Genomic DNA, 26,042 nt, shown 5'->3' with positions numbered 1-26,042 from the left:
CAAGGTTGCAGTTGGCAGGAATTAAATTTTGACTCTTGTACTGGTTTGCAGTGTGTCCAAGTACCCTGCAAAATTCTTGAAAGAACTCTGCTGCACACTGTTGCTGGCCCTTTTGAATTAGGCTACTAACTTGTGGTAGACAGGAAACCAATGTTGCTGGGCGAACTATTCCAGGCACAGTCCCATACAAGTTCAGAAAATTGAGAGTGCTACACAGCAAGCACAACCGACCTAGAATAATTTGTGGATTATGGTAGAAAAGCCTTTGTGTCAATACCTGGCCAGGAACATGACTAATAATATATGTTGAGTTTCACTTGTGCTCTAATGAAAACCTTTTATTATTTTCAAAAAAAAGCAATAACACAGTTCAATGATTCAAAAGGACTAGTGAATTAAGCTTATCAAATAATAATAACTCCACTTTTACTACTTGTTCATTTTGTGGCCCGAAAAAATATTGGAATGTTTTCTTTTTACTTTCTTCCTTTTTCATTTCTTGTTTCCAGCTTTATTATAAGCTTAATTACTATAAGGCTTATTATAAATAAATATATATAATAATTAGGTCGTGGTTGTGCGAGGTGTCAAGTTTTCAAATGAAGTATTTGAGCATGAGTTCAGGGGCCGACCATTTAACTCTTGAGGGGAGGGGTGGGTGATTTCCGGTCATAAAGAATTTTTTTTTCTAGCAAGCAATCTGGTGGGCAGGATATTTTTTCCCTTTTTTCCCATAAGCTTTCTATTACATTTGTGCCGCACGCAAATTTTTTCTTCCGACAAGCGCTTGCAGGAAATGTTTTTTCAAAATCACCCACCCCCCCCCCCCCCCCCCCCTTCCCCTCAAGAGTTAAATGGTCGGCCTCTTATGCAAATTGTGTTCGCACGGTAAGCTATTTAAACCTGTAAGTGGATCACAATGCTGTCGAATATATGCCTAATTCAACAATTGGCTGGCCGCCTCAATGTTTATTGTTCTCTTACGAGTTAAACGACAATAAAGGTTTTCAATACCTGTTCTCGATGAGGTGCACTTCTTGCGATTGTGCTTCACGCCAGCGAGTCCTTCTACAAAACATGTCACTGACAGGAGACCTTGAAGGACGCTATTCAAAAAGCAAGAATTCCCGAGGTTGTAAATTCCCTTTGGATTCATTTCGGAAGCGACTGCAGTCAGAATTACAAATTTTAATTCGAAGAAGAAAGAGTAACGCAAAGACAGGACGTTCGTGTACACACACAGCGACATTCGATGAGATAATTTAATTCTTTCCCGCGTAAAAAACCAAAAAGTTAATAGATAACTTTCCCGCGAAAGTTTAAAAAAATTCCGTACCCTGTACCCCTGCTTTCACACTTCTAACCGTCAGGGGATCTGGGCGCAGGCCGTCCAACCCATCAGAAGGCTTGGTTGCTGATTTCAGCCTGGTTCCCAAGAAAGTGATCCCAAAAAAAATTTTTGCGTTTTTTTGCGCGGTCTAACAAAGAAGGGATTTTGCAAGACACAAAGAGAGTCCGACAAATCATTTCATTTTTTCACTACAAAATTCTTAAAAAATAATTCAAGATGCATGATCCAAAACGACTCTATTTTACGATTGTCATGAGTTAATTTAATTTAGTTTTCAAAAGCTAGGCAAGCTTGACACTTCCACCAGTTTTCTTTTCCGGTTCGCTTATTTAATACGAATCCAGCGTTATGTTTATTCATTAATGTTTGTAATTAAGCTGCGTACCCCCTCCCCCCCTTTTTTCTTCAAAACAAAAAAACATTTCAAAGTGATGAATACAATCAGCCGAAAGTATACAATACTACACGGAGTTCTTCTGAGTATACTAACTTTTCGAAAGTTTTGTAAGCAGCATTCAAAATTATTTTTTAAAATGTCGCTCAAAACACTTTTATAAAATCAATTACAATAAGTTAGGCCCCCAGTAGCCGATTGCAGCTTTTTTACGTCTCAGTTAAGTATTAGCACGTTAGGTCCTATGCTATTAAATATATCTTAATCTCTCTTGATACAAATTTTTTTTACTTTATCATTTAGTCCGTTCCGAATCTCCCAAACAGGAGACATAAGGAGGTATGGCTCATATCAAAACGCTAGAGATTGATTGTGTGATTGATTCCTACAGTGCGTGGTTTACATATTTTACAGCATTTCCCGGAATTCAACTTAGAACTGGACGTGTGTTGAGTTTATAAAGGTCAATATTCAAAAATGGTGGGATCATAAGAGTTCTAGGAATACTGTCTTTGGACATTGGATGATAATTATTGTTGTGTGAACTGATGTGTGGTCATTGAACTTCTGTTAAAAACCCTTTTCCCCTTTTTCATATTGTTCGGACAGTGCCTGACCAAATACAAAATAAAAGAGCATTGAGACTATAGATGCCACATTGTGAATGAGGTGTCTTTGAGCTTGGTTATGTTTGTAACTGTTCTTCCTAATTTCATTTTCAATTCATAAATAATGTGGCCAGGTTCGTTGTTTGTCTGAATCATATTAAAATTTCCAGTGCCGCCAACGTTCCGGTGAAAAGAGCTTTCTAAAGGTAAACAAACGCGTTGCGGTTTGTATGGTGGACACACCCTTCTTTCCACAAATGCATCGATCAATTGTTTTAAGAACAAAATTTACTGGGTATTCTGGTTTGTTTGCCATGTACAGGGGGGGCTGGCAACGGCCTTTGATCTTGCCGCTTTTCGGCTTTCCATGATCGCCCCAGTTAAGAAATCTGTCAGTCATTCGAGAACTGTAGCAAGCATGCGCGAAACGGGCTGGGCAAAACAACAAGAAGCTCATCGTCGCAGCGATTCGACTCGATTTTATAATTTTAGTCCTGTTGGTTATTGCTTTCTTTCGACTTTGCTGTAACCAATTTTTTTCCGCGGTAATGTGGAGCTTACGTTTTCCTTTCTTCTGGTCTTGCGTTTGTCATTACATGCGGTTTACTAAGCTAAGAACGAAGAACGAGTGTGGTCAACATGTTCCTCGATTTCCGACCTTCTATGTGTTTCTGTTTAGAAGACCCATAAGACAAAAAGAAGGGCCAGCCCTCCAATACGTATGTAGAAGAGTTTATATTGTCAAGTGAAAGGCTCAAAATTAATTCTTCGCGATATTAACAAAAAGTGCGGTGGCTGTGGTCGAGTAGAAGAGTTGTCAGAGTTGTTTACGGTTTCACCAGGCGAGAAGAAATGATGATTGAGATTCTTAACTTTACATCCTTGATTGTGAAATTATCCTGGCAGAGTTGCGTTGGGTGATTGAGTAGCATGGTCAAATCTCGTAGTTCATGTATTTCTTTATGTACTAGAAGCTAAATAAATTTTGCCAAGAGATCATTCTCTCTTGATTTTGCACATGTTGATATGTTAAAGTTTCGTTCTTCGTGTGATGTAATTTAAACTTTACCGTAGTTTCTAACAAATGAATCTTAGGCAAATGAAAGGGAAATTATTTTTTGTGTTTGGAATTCTCTTTTCATGACAGCAGTTATAACACTGACTTCAGTCTGAGTTCTCATTCAAGTGTGTTTTGTTGCATACAAAGAGGGAAAATTATAAATTCCAAAAGCTACACTACCCCTTGGAGCAAGATTATGGTTTAAAAAAGATGGGATTAGCTAGGTTCAGAAAATAAATGTTCAACGTTGCATCTTTTGACAAGGACCACATCTGGCTAAATATGCTTCAAAGGGAATTTATAAAGTCAGGAAAATGGTGCCATCTATATTTTGCCTTTCCTTTGGTCACTGTGATCAGTTTTTGCCACACAGTTGCATGTAATTTTTTACACCTTTGGACATCAACCTACCAGGTTAGTTTGTGTCTGTATGTAAAAATGTAATTAATGAAATCAAATCCTCTCAAATCCTCTCAAATGGTGGTACCAAAAATGTAACTATATAGACTGCTCTTCATCAACCTTCACAGCCCAGTCCCGTGCTGAGGGGACTGGGCTTAAGGGACAATAACTCCTTTTGATGGTTGATAAAAAATCAATTTTACCTTCTTTGTTTTTGTTGTAAATCAAATTCATAACTTACACAAACAACTGAAGTTGTACATTTTTCAAGCTCCTTCTGATTCTCTTTATAAACTTTGCAAAACATTTAATTTTCTTTTTTTCTGTTTCTTGTACTTCAGTCCTTTGAGAGATTTTCTCAATGCATACCCCTCTTTGATGTACTCACCCTTATTAGCAACTGGATAAGCCTCTTGTCCCCACACTAAACCATTATCATCATTTCAAGCAAAATTCAGAACTACAGGGTAATTTTGTACAAACAATTTCAAGGGAAATATTTGAAACCGAAGTCACTATCTAATACAAAACTACTAAATACAGTACTGCTGTTGGAAATTTATTGATTATCACTCCAATGATATTCCAGTGAAGGTTTTGAAGGTTCAGTAAAACCCTCCCAGCCTTCTGATATTAAAAATAGCTTATACTGACAGACCCAGTATATGTGAAGCAAAGTGACTGAAAAATTTACCCTGGCTTTTACTAAATTGGCCCTGTACTCAGTATTTTCGGCCATAAATATTTGTTGTGGCTCTCGCTTCACAAACAAACTTACGAACAGCGGAGTAGAAAATTGGTTTCATGAACATTCCCATGACTGTTGCAAGACTTATACTAATATAGTGAGCTCGTAGCATATGTTCAGGATAAGGAAGGGAGTTCTTAATACCACTGTAGGTGGAAAAATATAAGAGATGGAGACTAGGCTGGTTGCTCGAAAATTCAAGAAGCTTATAAATAACTGAACTTGCCGAGATGCCGAATTACGATAGGTGTAGTCACCCATGAACTGTTCATACATTACGCCTCCTGATGCCCAAAAATTCCATTAAAAATGTTCTTGAAAACCTTTTCTTGATGTTTGGACGCGGGAAAACTCAAAACCGTACAAAAACTCATCGTCACTCCACGTCTGCATGCATTTATCACCATATTTGTTTTGGAGGAAAATGGTACTCAGTCTCACTCGGCCAAATTTCTTAACTGGGGCGATCATGTAAACTCGGTTCCAGACCTCGCTGCCAGCCCCCCCTGGCCATGTAAATATTAACAGGAATTAGAATTGTTATGGTTCGATGTTGGAACGCTTGAATTATTCTCGTCAGTTCAAATAAATTAATGGGTGCGGTTTAAATTATAATTTGTTAACAGTCTTAACTTGTAGACCACCAAGGAGCTTTGTAACTCAGTTCGGCCACTTCTCAAACGTTTCCTATCAGCCGCAATGAATAAAATATTGCTTTTATCTCACTTGAAGTAACTCAGCTGTATGAACCTTGATATACAGGAAACATGCACTCCGTTTAGTCATACTTTTGTTGCTTGAGGTTCCTTACTATATGGAACATGAATTTTTTAAAATTCATGTTCAGGTCTCATTAAGAACTCTGTTTCTGCAGAGTTCTATTCAGAAAATCATAGGTTATCATTGTAGTTATGATAATATGTTCAAGGTGGAAATTCCTTAGTTAAATATTTATCATGATCATCAACTTGAACCCCCATCTAAGAACCTGCTTGATTTTGCTTGGCTAAACCTACAGGTTGTTATATTTTTGGGTATTAAACATGGTGGCATATTTCTGCCAGCAGGTTCTTAAACCACTAGGTTCTTGCACGGGTGTTTTTACTTTATATCGTGGAAAAAATATTACAATTAATTCAGCCTAAAAGCCTAAACACGTGGAACGTGAGTCCCTGGTGAGACTTTAAATGGTCAGTAAAAAGTCACTGGTATTTTAAATCATCAATAACAAGCCGAGACTCCGGTTTTAGCTGCATGAATCGGCAACTACGTGTGACAGCACCGCTTATTAGCTACACTAAATGTAGCTCACTTGAAAAATAAAAATGGAAAGTTTCCGGAAGTTCCTTCGTGTTTTCCATTTTCCTTTTCAGTATTGGCCTGGAGGCATTTTACCCGATATGAACAAAGTGATTCCAGGAAAAAGTGAAGGAACTTTTAAAGCGGGTATAGCTTTAAATGTTTCTAGCACACAAGAAACATGAAGAAACATACCGACAATCATGATCATTCCGGGAAGAAACGACAAATGGAAAAATAAAAGTAATAAAAAATGGCTTTCAGCATGATACTTTGCTGAAAACATGGGCTACTGTTCAGAGTATACTATACGTCCACGGTAAGATAGATTACTCACTGTTTTGTAACAGTGTTTATTTCTCTTGTTTTGATGGTAAAGATATGCTGTGGCTCAATTTCATCCATGATTTAAATTTTATTTCCCTTTGTTCTAAACTCATCATAGATTACCATACCCCAAAACCAAGGACAAAATTGAACCACAACAAATATCCTCACTTCCCCAAATTGAACTACCGCGTTTTCTCAAGATCATTATTCATAAGCCTTCGAAAGCAGATAACACTAAATGACCATTCACCCTTGCCCCCTACAAAACTTCAGACATTATTAACTAAGAGACTTTTTCTCAGGTTAATCGCGTTATTCTTGCAGGATTGTCAGTTATCAATGGAGCCTGCTTTTCCTATGTCCCACTGATTCCTGACGATATCCATCGTAGTCCTGCTCACAGAGCCCGTGCGGCATGCCTTTTGCATTAGCAAGCAGGGCTGATTGGGATGAACAACTTGGGTCCTTCCACTCATAACAATCGTTCCTTTGTTAGACATGTATTTTCGAGGAAATCATGAGAACAAGCCGACAACGCCCTTGAATCGAAAAAAGTTAAAATAAACTCTATGTGTGCTCTGTTGGCCGGATCAGCCCGTTCCTTTCCTATCAAGTCTGTGACTGCGCAATAAGCGCAATAGACTGTTCACAGTCACCTATTTTTTCACGTCTTACCGTCACGGGTATCTTGATTTTCAAATGTACCGAGGAGGAGGGCGTCGTGGATTATAGCTCTCGGGGTGGGGGAGGGGCGAGAAAAATATTTTCTCGCTTCCTCCCAAACTGCCCCCGCCCCTAAGTAGTTTTGACACTCGCGCAAGATGGCAGCCCGTAACACAAAGTGCTCGATCTCGATGATCTTACGGAAAAATAGAGGACTGTGAACAGTCTATACGTGCTAGCGCTTTAAGAACAAATTTAATGAATCTTTACAAGGCCTTTTAGTCCCAATATATTCTGTTTTTTGGATGTAATGTATCTCACTTCAGTTTGGTTTTCATCGGAAGCCGTCTGAAAAGAAGAATTGTTGCGGAACAATGTTTCTTTTTTCACCAAGAAAGGACAATAAAGGAACGGGCGTGGTTTAATTGTTATCTCTGTTCACAACCAATGGGGGTTTTTTAACTACACTTCATCTTTGTATCCTGAGTTCAGCATTGATTTTCTTAAAAGTATGACATCCGACTGGAAAATACTAATTTAGTTCAGCTGGTTTACTTTTATGAACCTTATATAGTTTACAGAGGATGTAAATCAAATAGTGCACTTTGCATATTGTCTTTTTTGAACGATAAAGAAAGGCAAAAAGTAATGTGGACATCTGTCATTGAAAGCATAAACACGCACAGTAGCAGGAATTAATTTTGATTTTGTAAGATTATCCCGGGCAGTACTTCTCTAAAATAAGTATGGCGGGGAGGCTGTTCCGAAAATTCCAAGAACACTCCTATTAAAAAGCTTTAAAATAGCAGAATTTCACTCAAATTGATTTTACCAAAGGCATAGCGATATGTGCAAGCATTTCCCAGCATCATTCGCTTACTTGCAGAAGAAGATTCTTAGCTAGTACCAGGAAGATCCTTGAAGGCGGAACAACGTTTTGTTAGGTTTACATGCAGACATTTCGGTCCGTGTGGTGTTCCAAGTAGAGAGTGAATTAAAGATGGCGGGAGATAAAAACAAAAATACAATTTGGGCCCTTCTGTGGAGTCTCTTTACTGGCGTTAATAACTACTTTTATTCAGAATTATTACAATAATCAGCTCGTGGTAACGCCAAACGAAATGGTAGGCCTTTATTGCCTTGATTAACCCGGCATTGAACGACCCGCCGCCATTTTTTTCTGGTTTGTCTCTAGTACTAGGATCTTCCTAGTGAAGGCAGGTTACATGATTCTAAGATCCTCCTGGTACTAGGGACTTCCTATCTATCAGCTGAGAAGATCCTAGCGCTAGGGACAAGTGAAACCCCTTGCGTGTAAACTGAATACAAAAAACATATTGTAAAAAGACTTTTTGACGGGGACTAGCTCTAGCCTTTTCACAAAGACAACTTATTCTTGACTCACTTATTAAATTTTTCTTCGCAAAAGACGGCGACGGCTCGCTCTCTCTTTCGCGAAGAAAAATTTCAAGAAAAACCTCTGGGACCAGGATACCTTTGCGAAAGAAACTGCACAAATACAACTGTGTCTGGCGCTTTTTATGCTAGATCAACCGAGTGTTCCACAGCCACATTAAAATGTATCAGAGAATATAGGAAACATTCCATGGTCAATTCAACAATTAAAGTTAACCTAACAAATGCCAAGTGACTATTATGGATTCTTTGTTAATAAGACTTGCTAAACCACAAAAAAGTTCAAAACCTTTACAAATCTAACATGATGGACAATTTTCACGATGGCGTCATTTAAATATAAACAGCAGACGTTTCGTTTCCTCCTTTTTTTAAAACTGTAAAATCCTCACTTGGAATAAGAAAGAAAAATCGTGAAGCGCGGTAGTAGTTCTAATGACGTCATCGCGGTCTATATAATTAAGCTGATTTAGCTGAAAGCAACAGAACGGGAACGTCAGTTGACGACTGGAAAGGGCGCGGAACGGACCAAACTCGACTTCCAGTGCCCAATTAGCCTTCGAGCAAGCTCTCCTATTTGGGCGAGTGAAACGAGTCTCGCGAGAAAGCGCGAGCGAGCGGCGAAGCCGCGTGGGGCGCGTTCTCGCGAGGCTTGCTTCGCTTGCCCAAATAGGAGAGCTTGCTCGCAGGCTAGTGCCCAATTTGTAGCTCTCAACCTTAGCAGACGTTACAATAATAAAAAGCATGTTAACAACTCTTACAAACTCTTCAACAATAAAAAGCAAGCTCCGCATAGCCCCGTGCAAACGGACGCAACATTGTTGGGTGTTACATGTTGCGTCCGTTTGCACACTCTTTTGCATGCTGTAGCGCGAAGTTTGAAACGGGTTAAACTTTTGAGCGAACAACTCCCAACATTTCTTTTGTTCCGTGATCGTCGAGACGTAGCGCAACAATGTTGGATCCGTTTGCACAGTGTTTGCACAGCTCTTCCAACATTGTTAGGGTCACGCACGCCCCAAGATAGAATTAAAATGTTTAAAAAAGTCTCATGGGTTGTATCCTTCCCAAGATGTACTGCAGGTCCGAAGATTGTTGGGAGTTGTTGCATCCGTTTGCACACCATCACCAACACGAACACAACATCTTCCGACATTGTTGGCCCAACAATGTTGGGAGTCGTTGCGTCCTTTTGCACGTAGCTTAAGATAACAGGGAACGGAACAAGAAAGGCGACTGGCATGACTATTACAACAAAGTGACATTGGCACAAGGAAATTCTTAATTGTTATAAGAAGGAGAAAGAAAATTAAGATGTAATGGAAAATGGATAAAGCTATCAGCTGATTTTGCTTTTGAATTTTCGACGTGTAATTTAAACTCTTGCGTAAAGTAAGCTGAATTATCGTCTAGACTTAGTTAGACCATTAGTTTTAACGACTTTTTCAATGGTCAGCGTTCGACCCGGAGTGGAAGACCCGGAGGCTTTCCACATACTTCTATATTTTGCTTGGTTTTCTTTGAGGCCAGAAGGGGAATGGTAAAAATTTCAGCCTCGAAATTATTTTGATAAATCGAATGTGGCCTTTTCTTTTTCTGATTAAGGAAAATAGGCATAGTAAATATGGGCACAGCCATCTTAAATTGCTAAGGTGACATTTGGTTAAATTTGTTGTCACTATTTAAAGCAAAAGCAGCTAGTATTGATATCCCCCTTTTTCTTTCAATTTGTTAATAAAATGAATTGGAATTTTAACAGTTCAAGGTCATTGTCTTGAAAATAATGGAGGAGGTTTCGTTTAAGTACCCAATGCTATATCACCGTCGTAGGTCTTTAACCTCCCTGACATTTACCCCTCACAGTGTTGTGAGGTTTACCCTGGGAGCAGAGGTTTCCCTCTTGCGTGGCTTTTAGCGTTTATGAAGTCAACACGGGGCGTAAACAAACCAACTACGCGACAGATAACCTATAACGTTAACGCTAACAAACCTCTGCTCGCAGGGTATGCGAGGCCTAGCTAAAGTACCGTTTTATAAGGAGAAAACTTGTCCCGGGTACAAGCCGGGTCACTCACCTACCCGAGTTACCCCGGGCGAGACAACTTTTCCTACATTTCCTTAATAAACGTGGTGAACCGTTCACATGAGAAAGAAAAAAACGGACGATTCGGCTATAATTTTTTATAAAGGGTCACCTCTCAATGCAAACACTTCGGCTCGTTCAGTCGGATTGACTCCTTCAAGGCCAGACAATATGGAGTTTAAGCAGCGTTTTTTTTTAGCAACGCACGTCAACCGGTTTTTTACTCTTGTACTCTTATAAAGACGATTTACTCAAAACATTGTTCAAAATCTCGGTTCAAGAGGGCACAAAGCACACTTCCCGTTGACGTGCGTGGCTCAAAAACGTCGCAGCTTAAACTCCCTAGTTATAGCATGCTCGAACGCTTTTGGCCTTGGCCAGCGGGTCGGCTTTGTTCTTATATAAACGCTTGATAAAGTTGACTGGGCTGGGAAGGTGACTCTCTTTAATAGAACAACGTTTCTACATATAAACGGGGCCTAACATGTCTAGAGTCAGGTGGAGTACAGGAAATTCTGTCACAGCAACAAACCAAGACTGCGATAAAGGTACTGATATAGGAAGCTGAAGCTCAGAGGTGGAGAAAATGGTCGCTTGAACAGGTTCTGGCCGGAAAGGTCTAACGTCTAAACTTCTCAATCTTTAACTCCAGTTTGCCTGAGTGAAATAAAATTGCACAACTCGAATAAGCAGTGTATTGACTTTCCAATTTGGAAATAGGGCGTCAACTTTTCATCACTTTTTCTAAGACAGTTATGCAAATCCGAGGCGGATAAAGTCGAGGTTTTCCATAACTTTCGTAACTCAACCCTTTGAGTGTTTTTATGAAGATATGCAAACACAGCAAAAAGGTCCATTGATGTTATAAAATAACGCTCCCGAGAAAAAAAGTTGAACTCCTTGTTACTAACGCTGATTACAAGAGAAATTCTTACTAGTCGCTAAGTGTTGTCCACGTCGTATGCGTGATCATTTCTTGTTTAGCAAAAATAAATCATTAAATATATAGATTTTTGTCCCTTAAAATGTCAGCTTAAGCGAAAAAAATCTTTCATACAGTATGCTTGAAAAAATTGTTCAAACTTTAAATCTCAAAGAATGGGTAATATAAGCATAAACTTGCCGAGTTTTAAGGGCATAATTTTTTTTCAAACTGCGGTTGGTGACGCCACAACTACATACTATCATGCAAACATACTTCTCGGCCAATCAGACCACACGTATACTATATATCTTGGTTATTATGTAATTCGTACTGGCGCATAACGAACTACTCAGTAATAATTCTTTCGTTTTCTTACAGGGCAGCGCTCTTAGAATAAATACGGTATACAGATACACTAAAAAATTTGGACGAAACTCTTGTTCGTACCAGATAATAAATCCAACATAGGGAGATAACAGGCGCTTTGCAACAAGCGCAATTTCAGGCCTTTTCAAACGTCGTGCCACCGCTGTGTTTTAAGCTGGCTCGACTGAAGAACGACTTGGATTCAGACGTCGGATTTAACATCGCGGCTTAACTGACAGACGACCAATAACATCGCGCCTTCATTGACTAATCAGGTCAGCAACCAATAAGCAGACTGACGTGATACAACTCACTTTGACTCTGAAGATGACTACCGCACAGGTTGTCGAAACGTTAGTCACTGTCAACAAAAACCTTGTCCTGTTCAGGGCTACGTTTACCCGGACGGTCATACTAAACCTACTTATTAAATTTAATTCAGTCGAATAAAATACCAATATTGCCCAAAACACAAAAAGAAGTTTCGCCAACTTATCAAATGTCCTCTAACGTATTTATAACTTATGAATTGAGTTCGCACGGCTTAACGTTTCAGCAAAACAAAGTTTTGCTGTCGTGATGTACAAAAGTAGTAAGACTACATCGTTTAAAACGCGCTTAGGTCAAATTCAATCAATTGAGCTCGGCACGACACTAGCACGACCTTTGAAACAGGTCTTACCGGTTTAAACTGTAGATACCTTAGGCCCGTTTCGGTAGTACTACTGCCGTGCCGAACTCAATTGATCGAATTAAATTCGACTTTAGCACGGCGGTAGCGCGACGTTTGAAACCAAGTCGTACTACTGCCGTGCTACACGGCAGTAGCTCGACTTGGTTTCAAACGTCGTGCTACCGCCGTGCCCAACTCAATTCATAAATTACAAATGCATTAGAATACATTTAAAAGTTTGCTGAACCGTTTCTTTATTACTGTGTTTTGTTTTCGGCAACAGCCGTTCTATTCGACTGAATTAAATTCGACGTCTGAAACCAAGTCGTGCTAGTGTCGTGCTGCAGTCGAGCTACAGTCGAGCCAGCTTAGCACGGCAGTAGCACGACGTTTAAAGCAGGCCTTAGTAATTTTTATATTTGTGTCATAAGGGTGTGCTTAAGTCTATATATCTAGCTAAGAATTTGTATAGGTAATAGTACGATTTGTAGTGATATTTGGCATAAATACCACGAGTGATATTTCGAAATTCACGTACAAATCATGCTATTATTTGTTTATACTACTACCCGCAAAAGGTCTGCAATTTTCACATATAGGTGTTTCAAATTAAGCTGAGATACCACTGCTCTAGGCCAATCAAATTGTAGATATTTCTCATGTAGTAGGATAAATCCTGTAATTTAAGAAAAAAAGAACATACCTATTTTTCAACCATTCTGGGTCCATTTTGTTAATGGCGAATTCAAGAGCCTCTCGAGTTTTGTTTGTGGTAACTTTCTTTCTCTTTGTTACTATCGTAGAACTGGACTTCTCATACTTCTCTTTAGCATCATCTCAGGGGTTCCTTCCTTCGTCATTTTTCATATCACGCCAGTTCATCTTCTCGTAATTTGGCCAGAGCTTTTCGAATGCTTCTCGAGTTGACAGACAATTATGTAAAGCTGTGTTGCCTTTCTTGTCTTTACTTTCGAATTTAATCACGCTTTTCCTCTGCATGAAGGTGGAAACACATTTCACATTCCCTCTCAGTAAAGCCATAGACAGGGCTGACATTAAGGGAATTAAGTTTGCGGCCTCTCTGTCGCCCGTTCTGAACCAGTCAGGTAGTTGAGAATTGACGTCCACCATTTTCTTGTTAAGAAGATAGCTTACAATACGTGGACTCATGGAAGGAAGTGAACAAGCTTTAGTTAAAGCTGAGAAGCCTTCATCATCAAGTCTTTCTAAGTCTTCAGTTCCGTAGTTATTCAGGTTATCTTTAACCTTTTTGGGGGTCTATATCTTCGTTGCCTTTGATCCTCATTTTTTCCCTCCAAAGCTCAACTATCAATCGTGTAACTTCGCTTGTACCTCGCATGTATGCCGGGTCTTCTGGAGGGAGTCCTGTAATCTGACTTTTGGTTCGTTTACTTGCAGGAGGAACGTCATTTTCCACATCCTGTTGACTTGCTCCTTTGGCTGCCTTCCTTTCAACAGAAATAGAAAGAGTACGTGTAGATGATACAACTTCTTCTTGTAGCTCAGATTTCACAATCCCTGCCTCTGCCCCCCTGGCGGCTTCCCTGGTTGACGATTGACCTAGCTATACTGCTGGAAGAGCCTCCTTTTGCTCGGTCACGGAACTCTCACCCAGAGTCACTTGCATTTTAGGACTCACGGTTTCTGTAGACGTAGAGTTGCAAGTGCCGGTCTCGATCTTCTTCTTTTTACTTGTTACAGGTATTGTACTATGATCCGTAACCCGTTTACCGCTACCTGGTGCACTGGGTAGAAACGAAACCACTGTGTGCTGTTCAGACTCCAGCTGATTAGCAAATCTGTTTGGATCAACAACCATATCTTCCCCGTCTTCCTTTCCCGACGGTCTTGTCTGCGGTGAGGTTTCCTTTGCTCCGTCGACGATCACTTTCACTGATCTCTTGCTGACACTTTTTTCAGAAACACCAATGATGCCTTGAGGCGTATCAGTAGCATCAGATAGGCTGATGTCTTCACCCCTGAACGATGCCTCGATGACAATCCACCGCAAAAGATGTCGACTGGGGTCCGCTGCTGAAAATATGTCAAATTTAGCCTTTCTTTTTCTCATAAGCTTGGTTTTTAGAATTCCCCTATCTACGCAGTCAAGTGTCATGTTGTTCTTCAATTCGTCTTCTGCTTCTTGGGCACTGACGATGAAAACTATCTTCTCTTCGACAAGACAATATAGCTTCTCCAGCTTTAACAAGTCTTCTATTTCTTGTTCCAGAACAGAGTAAGCAAGCATAAGGATTGGAACTGGCATGGCCAGCGCAGAATTCGCGTGCTTGTTTATTCTCAGCTGTTCTAGCAATTGCGTTGGAGAAATATCAGAGTCGCTATCCTGCGTGTCACTGTATCCAATCTCCCCATCAAAACATTTCTCATGACCCTCTCCGTTAACTAGGCCACGAAGGTGCTCAAGGATAATGCCCTCTTCCAATTTGATTGGCAGCATGCTTTCAGGAGGTCTTTTCTCCACTTTAGTATCTTCTGTCCATTGGAAGATACCTGGAAGGACAAGGCTGTTTATCCAGTCACTGTACTGGACTTTGTGAAAGAGGAAACGATTGCATTTTACCACCCACAAACCTTCTTTGTCACAGTCATCGTTAAAACGTAAGTCTTCCCAGCAAGGCCATGGCCGGTACAACACTCTCTCAGTTCTCAAAGTGGTGCCAATGCCAAGCGCGTAACGTACTAGTTGGACAGTTCTCAACCTGATGATCGTAAACGGACTTCGCTAGCTGTGATGATCCTTCACGTTTCATGAGAATAAAAGGGCTTTGGTCCATGTCATGAGCGTAGGAAAGCCCTCCAATTGAGTGCTTTCCCGGTCCCACAGATAGTTGGAGAAGGCTTGGAGATTCCTGGATTGTCTTCCAGTAGGGAAAATTCCAGTTTTCTGCTTCGTTTTTCTCACCCATCAGTGGTTGGGCAACAGGATCATTGCTTTCGTTGACCAGATAAAACTTCCCCTCATCAAATGAAGCAGATATGGTTGAAGATACGTTTTTCTTTCCAAGGATGTCCTGTCGTAGTTGTTTTATGAGGCACAGGTAGGTTCCAGTTTTTCCGATTTGGGGTTCAGCCTGGAGAAGGATTCTGTTACAGTGCTTGTTGTTTTCTTTGTCCTTGTTTTGGTAATCATAGCTTTCCTTGTCGGCTTCGTAGTCCAACCAACGAAGCGAAGTGAAATTCTTGCGTTTGCTTTTGCTGTTTTTCATGTAGCTATCGGCTCTGGTACAGGAAATGGCGTTTACTGCAGGGGACGTGTCCAAAGACATTTTAAGCCTTTTAAACAACTGCGCTCCAACCAACGCATAAGGAACGTTTTGAACAAAGGATCCATCAGCAGATAGCTTTGCGTAACGGCACATTCTTCCCAGTTCTTGGATGACAGTGGAAAGAATTATAGGCGAACCTTCATCGTAGCTTAGGCGGAGATCCAGGCAATCAAAGCTTTCGGGAAATGTGTCACCCATGCGCCCTTTATCGACAAGGATGAGGACACACGCAAGATTCTGTAAGTCTTCATACTGGGTGATTGGCTTGTGCACGTGTTGGCAATTACCACACTTCGGGCGCCCAGGAGGCAGTTTAAGATCGCTGCAAGGGCAGTCAAATTGAAACTGGCATTTCCTTGGCTGAAGCTTCTGAAAAAAAGTGCTTGATGATGTCATGAGTCTCTTTAAATTAAATCCACCATAATCTCTGATGATCTCAAAGCAGTGTTCTTGAGACGCTTGTCTTCTAGCTTGTATAAGCGTGTGGAAAAATTGATTGGCCGTTTTCCTGCTCTTAGCTCGTACAATTTTCATTTTTCCTGAGCCCTTTTTGCCACTTTTGATCAGACCTTTCACTAAGCGATTTTGTTTCGGATTCCTGAACAAGGCTGTTCCAAATTTTCACCAGCTTCTCGCAGTAGTTTTCTTTCAGCTCTTCTTCGATATCTTGAACAACAGTGTATGTCTCTTCTAAGTCTCGCAGTTCCTGAGGCGAGAGATGCATCAAACAGGCGACAAAAGAATTGACCAGCTCCTCTTTGCGTTTCTTGAATTCTAAGCCGTCATCATTAAATGATTTGCTATTTTGCAGCGCTACAAAGTCATTCTTGAAATCGTCCTTGACCTTCTCGCAAAGTTCTTTTTGAACCCACTCAAATACTTCCGGATCAATGCACCTTGTGTCTTCCTTGAGGTTTTTCACAAAGGACTCGAATGTCTTACAGAACTGAGCAGAGGGAGATTCCTGCATATCTGTGGTGAGTACCTGTCGTACATTGTCATCGCTGTCGTATGTGCTCATGTGGAGAAGGTAGTAGCAGTACTCGGCGCAAAGCATGGCGTCAGTCGTAAAGGATGATGAGTCGATTTTCTGCACCTTCTTTTGAACTCTCGCTTTCTTCACAATCTCTTGAAAGTACTTGTCTTCGCGTATCTTTTGTTCTTTGCTGTTCATTGTACTAAGGTAGTAGTTCAAGCTCACGTACTGCCGTCCAACCATGTCCACTTCTTTTGGCCCACACTTTACCATATAGAACTCGAAAGACACTTCACCCAAGTCATTCCTGGATTTCGTGATGGCAACTCCACATTTTCTTTCCACTTTAGCTGGTTGCAGTTGGACGTGGCCAAGTTCATTAACTGTCAAATACAGATCTAATCTATCAGAGCAAACAAACGCAACAACTCCGACGCCATAATCGAGCCTTATTCTAAACTTTGTAGGCTGCGACGGGTTATCCATAGCCTTTAATGAACCGCTATCATCCTTAGTTAAGGTTAACACTTTCTCTTCGCTTACCACGGCTTTAATTGTAACGATACCGTGGCTGCCTTGTACCTCAAAAACCGTGGCATCGGTCTCTTCTGGCGTTACCTGCAAGTTACCATCTGGCAATACTTGAAGGTATGCAGACAGAGAATCACCCTCTTCAGGCGATTCATTGAGTTTTGCATCTGGCAAGACGTGACGGTGTAAAAAGCGTAAGCCTTTCTCTGATAATGTTGACTTGAGTTTCATTCGCATTCCCCTTTCAAAGTTCTTTACCTCGACTTCTGACCAGTGGACGACGTGAAGCTCTACTTCCTTAGTCGTTTCTTTGATACGATCTTCAATCTCAGGCTCACTTTCTTCGACTAAGAGATCCCCTGCCTCGTACGTCTTTCGAGTGGTAGTTAATTTGTCATGGAGAGCAAGACAACGGACTTCAGGAATGCGAGAGTCTTGAGTTAGTAGGTTGAAAGGTGTTGCGGAGATTTGAACTACAACGACATTTCTGGGTGATTCCTCGCACCATTTATTGATGAACAGATTATGTGCGGATGACTTTTGGTCCTTGTCTTTAGTGATTCCCCAGTGGCACTCGTCTGCAATAATGATGAAGAGGGTCTTGGGCTTTTCTAGGACCTCTTTCTTGAGTTGTTCAAAGTGCATGTCAGCATCCTCGCCGTGACCATACATAAACATTCTCTTCTTTCCATTGCCCCCTTTGTGTGACGTCAGTTCCTCTTCTGATAGGACGCCAGCGTCTGGGTGACAGATCCTTTGCTCGGTCTGATCGCTAAGCATGCGGTACCGAGCTGTGTAGACTGTGAAGTCAATATCATCAAAAGCCTCACTGAGTTTCGCGATTCCGTGATAATACTCCATTATGGCCTCTATTCGCTGCTTAAGGATTGCAGCCATTTCTATCTGTGTTGGAAAATAGTATGGTTTTTCAGGATTTGAAAGCGTCGCATCATCAATTTCTTTCCATTCGTCTGGAGGGTTTTCATCTACCACGCAGTCATCTTTCTCTTCTTCGATACTTGTATCTTCACCAGCTTCAGACTCGGAATAAGAAAACTCAGCAGCGTTAGTCTCGATGACTTTCTGAAGTTCTCCTGAGGGGTCAAAATCGTCCTGGACCGTAACGTCTAAGCTAGCAATTTTGCCATGTGCTGGGTAAGGACAAATGAGTTCTTTGACCGAGCTGGTAATTTTATCACGTAGCTTTTGCAGCAAAGCATCGTCATCAATTTCGAACAGCCATCCCTTGCGCTTCCTGTTCAAATCTTGCAGATCTTTTTTTAAATCCAGTGAAGGATTGAGGAATTTACAAAACTTCTTGGTTTTCCGGGTGATAAAGGCGTCGACGATTTCCGATAGCAGGTCAAGAAAGAGGGAATAGTTCTCGTCGTCATCTACGTTCCTCAACTGGAAGGTACATTTTGTCTCCCCGGATGTGTAATAATTGACCACGAATGGGAAAGTTTCTTGATCAGACATTTCACCTGCAGGATGTAAGCGTATAATGGTTAGCAAGCTGCTTTTTTGGGCGAGGAAAGCTCCTAGCGAGTTAGTCAGACTTACATAGAAAATCATAAAACGATCCCAAGGTTGAAAAAAGACGGGTGGCAGCCCCACCAAACCATATTAAAATATCAAAAAACATTCTCTCGATTCTTCTTTCGACCACCCTAACTACAATCTTCAACAGGCGAAATGATTTAAAAGTGAAAAAATTCTAAATTAAAAAAATAATATACTGTGGTAAAACAAAAATACAATAGAATTAAATCACGTTGAATGAAAATAAGAAAAAATACATTTCAGAATTGAACAAAAAAAATTAAAGCTATAATGTCTTGGGAAAGGGAAAAAGTTTGCTATTCTGCATTAGGAGTGATCAAGGTATGTCAGGATTACCTGCGACAATCGCCTTTGTCAGTAAGGTTATTGAGTTAAGCAGGTTAAACTAGGAGTTTCAATGTGAAAGCGAGTGCAGGCGTTGTTGCTGCACCTAAACTTGTATGGAGAACAAGGTTTCGTAAATATGGGACCGCAATAAAGACCGTAATAAATGAAGAAATATAGAGCAAAGAAAGCTAAGGTACCACTCTAAATAACCAACTGTGATCGCTGTTGCAAAACATTCGCTTGTGAAATAGAAAAGCGCTTGGACAAAATCAAAGCACAATATCGGCAGTGGAATGAAAGGAAAAGAATTCCACCAGAAAAGCAGAAGAAGGTAAGTCGGATAAAATGGTTCGCTTGTCAGGACCCACGCGAATAATACGGAGTACAGGACCTCTCAGATTCTAATGACCAAAATGCCCATGTATGCATTCGAAGACGGTGGATTCGCTCTTTTTTCAAAATTAACCCACATACCTTCTGAAGTGTGGTTTAGCTCCTGAGAAACTTCAGCATCAACTGAACCACCACTTTCACAAGCTATAAATCCTAGGGGAAAAACGTCTTAATTAAAAAAATCACCTTGTTATAAGATTTTAAATAAACATGTTTCCTACTGCAGGGTTCCCAGAATTTATGGGTTATGAGTCTTTTCTGCCAAGTTCAATAGCTATGAAACTTTTAGCAACTACTATGAAAAAAAATTAAAGCGTTTTTCAAGACTAAGCTGCTAAGCAAAGCTAAAAGGAAAAGTGGGAAATTGTCTTCTTCTTACATGGTGTGTAATAAACTGAGTAACAAATAGAACCCTGCAGCAGGTACAACTTTATTTTTCGCTTGGCATATTTGTTCTTACCAATGTCAGACATGGTTCTCTTCAGTGTTTAATCAGATAATAACACCTCCATTATGAATCAGTATACATGTGTCTAGTAAAGGAGAAAATACATTCATTCACTGGAGTTAGGCATGTTAGAAGGAGTTCACAACATTGAACCAGAAAGAAACAAGTGTCATACAAACTTATGTACAGCAGAACCTCGATAAAACAAACCTCCCTTGTATAAATCAATATTATTTGAGGGTTTGAAAAAACTGGCATTCCAGCTCTCCCTTTGCACTTAAGCAAGCAATAACATTTAAGCTTAGGCACCATTCCTTGCTAGTCTTAGTTGATGATTCAGTTTACACACGTACCTGAACACTTGTGCATTTAGACAGTGGGCCTAGAAAGTTACTTGCCCAGCAAAAAAATCTACTTGTCCAGGAAGACTGGACAAGACTTTCTTTGAGCTCTTTATTTTCTTAAAACCTCTATTTCTTTGTTTTCGAAAACCTCTTTTACCACCACCTTACACCACAGTTAGTAAAGAAGACTCAAGTTATGAAAGCCAGCAAACATCAAAGTTGAAAACAACAGGGGGGTTTTATCCTGGAAGCTCCCTGACCGGGCACAATCCTTTGCTTTTTGTTCACAAATTGTGACTGAATAAATTAGTGTGACGTTGATCCTATTAGCCAGAAAGTTAAAAACAATAGGAAAGCTGTCCAGAAAGGTCAACAAAATCATGTATAGGGATCATAACTATTCCACTTTAATAACTATGCTTGCGTGGCCTCTTTAAATGACCCAAAAACCGAGTTTCAATAGATGTTATTTTTCAGCGTACTAGTACCTGTAGTGAGAGCTATAAAACGATAAGAATTTTATCATGGCCCTTTTTCAGCAAACATGACTAGTGGGGCTGTCGTCAGCAATATAATTAGATAAGCACATATGATTAGAACAGTGCAAAAATGATATCAGAGGAACTATAATTTACAATGTTTGCCTGACTTCTGTCATTTTTGGCAAATTAAGATAAACATGACCCCTGGGGAACTCCCATATGAAAGGAATGGAGATGCTCGTTGGAAATTTTGAATCAAACCCCTAAAGAAGACCAATCTGGGCGTGGCCCAATGTTCTTTTCTCCTTGAAGAGACCATTTTAAACTGTAATTACCTGAATCGAGTAAATATAACGAATTGAAAAATCATATATTTTTAATATTTCTTCGCGTGTAACCCTAAGAGAGACCTTTACAGCCAAATATAATGGCGTTTTGCCCAGAACACATTAAGTGAGACCAAAATCCGAAATTTACACCCCTAAGCGAGACGGCGAGCATCCCCACCCCTTTCTTATGGGAGTCCCCTCAGGAACATGACACTTAAATGACAAAAGGCAAACACAAGACACAGTGAGAAATTTCAATTTGTTTGTCTTATTTTCAGTTCTATAAATGCTAACAATGCTAATAGCGCTATCTGATAGATAAATCTCTATCCAGTGGATAACGCAATTGGTTTCCCAAGTACTTATCCGCTGGATAGTGGTTTATCTGGTGTATAGCGCTATCCAGCTTTTGAACAACCGGGGCCAGAAGTTTAATCCAGGGGCTGGCAAAGGGCCGGAGGGAATGGAAAAAGCTCGACCAACTTCACTGCACCAAAAGTTATACACTGTATCTGGTTGTGTTACCTGTCAAAAATCCGACAAATCATTTTAGGTATTCTGTTTGAAAGCAATTTTAGCCATTCGGTATCAAAGATTTTACAATCCAATTGGTATCTTATGGGGAAAAAATGGGTATGTTAAAATACTATCCCACTACCCCCTCGCCGGATCAGAGAGTAATGTTTGTGTCCCCTATTCGTTTTATCTTGGATGGCAAGTATTTCGCTTCAATGATGACCTCAATCAAAGAAAATGCTTTTGAGATTTGAAGGGTCGATCTACGATATTTTATTGCCTAACTTCATGCCGGGCGGGGGCCTCGCACTACCGGATTTTCCCGGAGTTTTTAAAAAGTCCAGTTTCAAAATGGCGGATAGTCAGAATAAAAACTCGAACGAAAGCATTTTTTTTCGAAGAAATATTGATCAATATTCCCTTGGAGAATCTGCCTAGGCTTAGTAAGGAAAGGATGCAGTATTTCTTCCATGCCCTGAAGTTAGACTTAAAGAGCCGACACTCAGCAAGTGCAAGCAATTGTTCGATGAACAGGTCCGCTCGAACCACAGGTGATTATAAATTTTCTATAGCAAAAGATCCTCTGTTTAATTCTATTCGCATCTGTTAAGTAGGAGATCATTGGCAAGAACACAGATGTGATTGTGTAAGTACCGATCGTAACCTAAGTATGCTGGAGCAAAACTTAAAGGGCCGTGCTGTACAAAAAGCAGCATGCAAAGAAAGTAGTGTCCGCAGATAGCCCAGGGCTAGATGATTTTGCCATCGGGCTAGTGAATTCTGTTCTTAACTTGCCCGACGGGTAAGTGAAGTATTTTGAGGAATTCGTCTTACAGAAGAACTGTGAAATCAATTCTGCTCATTAAAAAATTTGGGGGGTTAATTGAAATGACGTTTGGACTAGTAAATGCTAGCTTCAGCTTGCCCGAATGGCAAGCTGTAAAAATACTTTCTTTGCACCCTTAAATGGGCGTACCTGAATTATTCCCGTCGCGGAAAAGAGTATTAAATGTCCGCGTGAAAGGTACTGCGTGTAGTGAACTTTGTGGCGTTATGTATATTAAACCTAGTGTTCTTAAATCACATGCAGGGAGAATAAGGGACTAGTCTACACCTAGTACATGCTAGCCAAAAGGTAGATGTACGTGATATTGTTGACTTTAATTACAAGGTGATTGCCCAAATTGCAAACATGCTCCTAGACCCAATAAGTTCCAAAAAGAGGTAGCTCAACAAGCGAGCCCTTGTAAGCCATTGCCATTTGACATTTTATCCCTGAATTTATACAGTCTTGAGTAAATTACTTGCAATGTCACTGAAAGGTACAGAATCGCACACGCAGAGGCCTCACAAAAAAGCTATACACAATTTATCCCCCTGAGAAAAATAACTTGTGTATTATAACAGTGCTCAATGCATCAGGTCTGGTAACAGGAACTGCAGTGTTACCGGACGAGAAATGCCTCTCAAGTGAGACTGAACTATACTTGCCTAGATAGATAGATAGATAGATAGATAGATAGATAGATAGCTTTATTAAAAATCCATTGCAGCCCAAGGGCTGGATTACGGACTGTACAATACGTTGAATACTAAGACTAACTATTATAAATAAATATCAGTAAATAAATAAAACAAAGGAACAAAATACAACGTCATGAAATTTAAGAAAATAGCCGCGAATTTACAATAAAACCATTAGCAAATAGCCGCGTTATGCATGATAAAACTATTCATTAGTCTATTTGTTCTACAAAGAGGCACGTTAAAAACGCGCTTACTCCTTAAGGCTACAGTACTAAGATTACGTGGCGGCAAAAGGCCATGTAATTTGTGGAGGCTGTTGTCCTTAATCTCATTGAATAGGCGCTCTGTCAGCCATTGGCGCCGTTGGTGGAGGGTGGCAATATTGCACTCTTTTAGAGCCTCTTGATAGCCTAAATCAGGGAAAATAATTCTAAGTGCACGGCGCTGAATTTTCTCTAGCTCTTCAGAGAGATACTCAGGCAGACCATTGTGGAAAACTTGGCAGGCATATTCAGACATGGGCCGGATACACGTAGTATAGAAACAAAGTAGCTGCGCAGGATCTCCTTTTGCACGCTTAAGCTGCCTTAATAGGTATAGCCTAGAGGCTCCTTTTTTGATAACATTCTCTATGTGAGCGTTCCACTTTAGATTGTTTGAAACTGTGAGACCAAGAAGTTTTGCGCTAGTTACAACCTCAATTGGTTTGTTGTTAATAGTAACTGTTTCGAAAGGATCTACAGACCTTGAGAAACTTATCTGCAACTCTTTACACTTGGTCTCATTCAACTGGAACTTATCTATTTCGGCTTGCCTAACTAGGTCGTCTACAGCAAATTGGATTCCACTTGGTTGGCCCTTGTGGACTGTCTCGGCCATCGATGTGTCATCGACGTACTTCCAAAGGTTGACACCATTCACATTGATGTCATTTATCATTACCAGGAAGAGCCAGGGCCCCAATTTTGTCCCCTGCGGGACACCTGCCCTGACAGATCCCCAATCCGAGTAGCAATCGTGGGCGAGTTTCACTCGTTGCTTCCTGTCAGTAAGAAAATCTGCAATCCAGTCCAGCACCCAAGGTGGTAGCTCATAATCAGTAAGTTTAGCCATAAGAATGGCGTGGTCGATGAGATCGAATGCTTTCCTAAAGTCAAAGAGCACCACGCGCACAGTAGAACCGTTGCCGTCAGTATTCTTATACCAGTTGTGGAGCATGCTGATCAGGGCATGCACTGTGCTGGAGTTCGGAACAGTCCCATATTGGTTCTGGTCAATCTTTGCAAGGACGGCAGGCTTGATGTAGCCGTCAACGACAAACTCTTCCCCGACTTTGGAGAGAATTGGAGTCAGCGAAATGGGTCTCAGGTGTTTGTTCACATCGCTAACAAGTGAAGTCTTCGGGAGGGGTGTAATGTCCGCTTTCTTCCACGAAGTTGGAAGGCGACGCTCCAAATAGGAAGAATTCAAGATGTCTGCCACTGGTGCAGCCAATAAGTCCGCGTTTTCTTTTAATAACCAAGAAGGGATTCCATCAGGTCCGGATGCTTTGTTCGTATTAAGCGCCGATAGTTTCTCAAAGACTGAAAACTCAGATATCGGACGGGGAAGATCTTGTTGGCATGTATACGCGCGCGCACGCGCGTGTGCATCAGGCGTGACTAGAGGGGTGAAAGCGGTCATTGGTGACAAAAAAGCGTCGTTAATAACATTGGCCAAATGTCTAGGGTCTTCCCCCTCATCCGCAAGGTGTTGAAGGTCTGCGATGGGGCTCGCGCGCTCGACCTTAGAAAAACCACTTAGCTGTTTGATTTCCTTCCACCATTGGGCAGGTTTACAAGCCTTAAGATCTTTGACTTTGGCATCATAATACTTTGCTCGACACGCCTTCCGATCTCTGTTCACTTTATTCCGGAGCTGTTTGTACTCAGCCAAATTGTTGTTGGCCAATGCCTTTTGCCGGCGGCGAATAAGGCGTTTAAGAGAGTTATTCATCCATGGCGCCTCGTTCACTGATATCGACTTTTCTTTCAAGGGCATGATTGCGTCCATTCCGGAGATGATAGCTTCTTCCATTAACTGTACTTTCTCATCACATGTATCTTTGTTCTTTACAAGGTCGGCGATGTTGACTTTTTCCAAGTATGAACTCAGGGCGACCCTGTAACTTTCCCGCTGGTCTCTTGAAATGATGGATCGTTTTAATGGTTGAGATTTACAGCGAGACAAGGGCTGAAGTTCAACAGATGCGTGATCTGACAGACCAAAAGCTGGGCGTTTTATTGGCTCCTCATATAATTCTTTGATGTTGGTCAAAACGAGATCCAGAGTCTGATTTCCTCGTGTATGGAATTTGACAATTTGTTTCAGCTTAAAAGCGCTCCTAAAACTCGAGGTATCGAGTCTGTTAAAATCCCCCATGATCAAAACTCCACAATTTGAAAAACACGATTCAATTGTAGACACTGAGTCGTAGAGATAGAGCAAGATCTCAGAGTCAGAAACGCCTTTATCTGTCTGTGGAAGGTAAACATTGGCAATGATTATACAAGATAATCCCCTAGGGAGGCGCGAAGGTCGTAATTGAAGCCAAATTGCTTCAATTTTATCATCATGTAGATCTTCTAAAACGGTATACTTCAGCCCTTTCTTGATGTAGGTGATCTATGTTCAGTGAGAATTGTTTCCGACCTGATCTTTAGGATTTCTACTGAGACCGTACGCAGGGACAGGGAGAAAACCTAATGTAAGCCTTGAGGACGTAAGACGATGTTGCCCTTTCACTCAGGGTCACTCTGGCGAGTTTCGCTTTTTGGAAGTCTATATTTTACGGTTTGTAAAGACAGGTACACCCCCTCCCATATCACTCGGACTCCCCAATATTCGGTCGGATCCAGCGCCGTAAAAAAGCTAAAATCTACGGTTCCTTGTTCAAATTTTTTGTCCAACAATTCGGGAATCCTTCCAATACTTCCAAGTA

At 40.8% G+C, this 26,042-nt stretch overlaps 2 protein-coding genes across 2 annotated transcripts; both read right to left on the bottom strand.

The window, feature by feature from the left end:
- Positions 1–10,486: 10,486 nt before the first annotated feature.
- LOC140926966 (uncharacterized) lies at positions 10,487–14,994 on the bottom strand. The gene is made up of 2 exons (XM_073376636.1): positions 13,022–14,994; positions 10,487–11,011 (listed from the first exon to the last, which is right to left on the bottom strand). Exon 1 carries the CDS (start codon positions 14,795–14,797, stop codon positions 13,904–13,906), a length of 894 nt encoding a protein of 297 aa, XP_073232737.1. The 5' UTR covers positions 14,798–14,994; the 3' UTR covers positions 10,487–11,011; positions 13,022–13,903.
- Positions 14,995–21,975: 6,981 nt separating this feature from the next.
- On the bottom strand, positions 21,976–25,483 carry LOC140926156 (uncharacterized). Its single transcript, XM_073375943.1, has 3 exons — positions 24,920–25,483; positions 23,873–24,877; positions 21,976–22,101 (listed from the first exon to the last, which is right to left on the bottom strand). Exons 1-3 carry the CDS (start codon positions 25,481–25,483, stop codon positions 21,976–21,978), a joined length of 1,695 nt encoding a protein of 564 aa, XP_073232044.1.
- Positions 25,484–26,042: the final 559 nt, after the last annotated feature.

This window comes from Porites lutea, chromosome 2 (genome assembly GCF_958299795.1).
Source record: "Porites lutea chromosome 2, jaPorLute2.1, whole genome shotgun sequence".
Taxonomy (NCBI): domain Eukaryota; kingdom Metazoa; phylum Cnidaria; class Anthozoa; order Scleractinia; family Poritidae; genus Porites; species Porites lutea.
The sequence above is the reverse complement of the archived record's forward strand: the minus strand, read 5'-3'. Positions and strand labels throughout refer to the sequence as shown.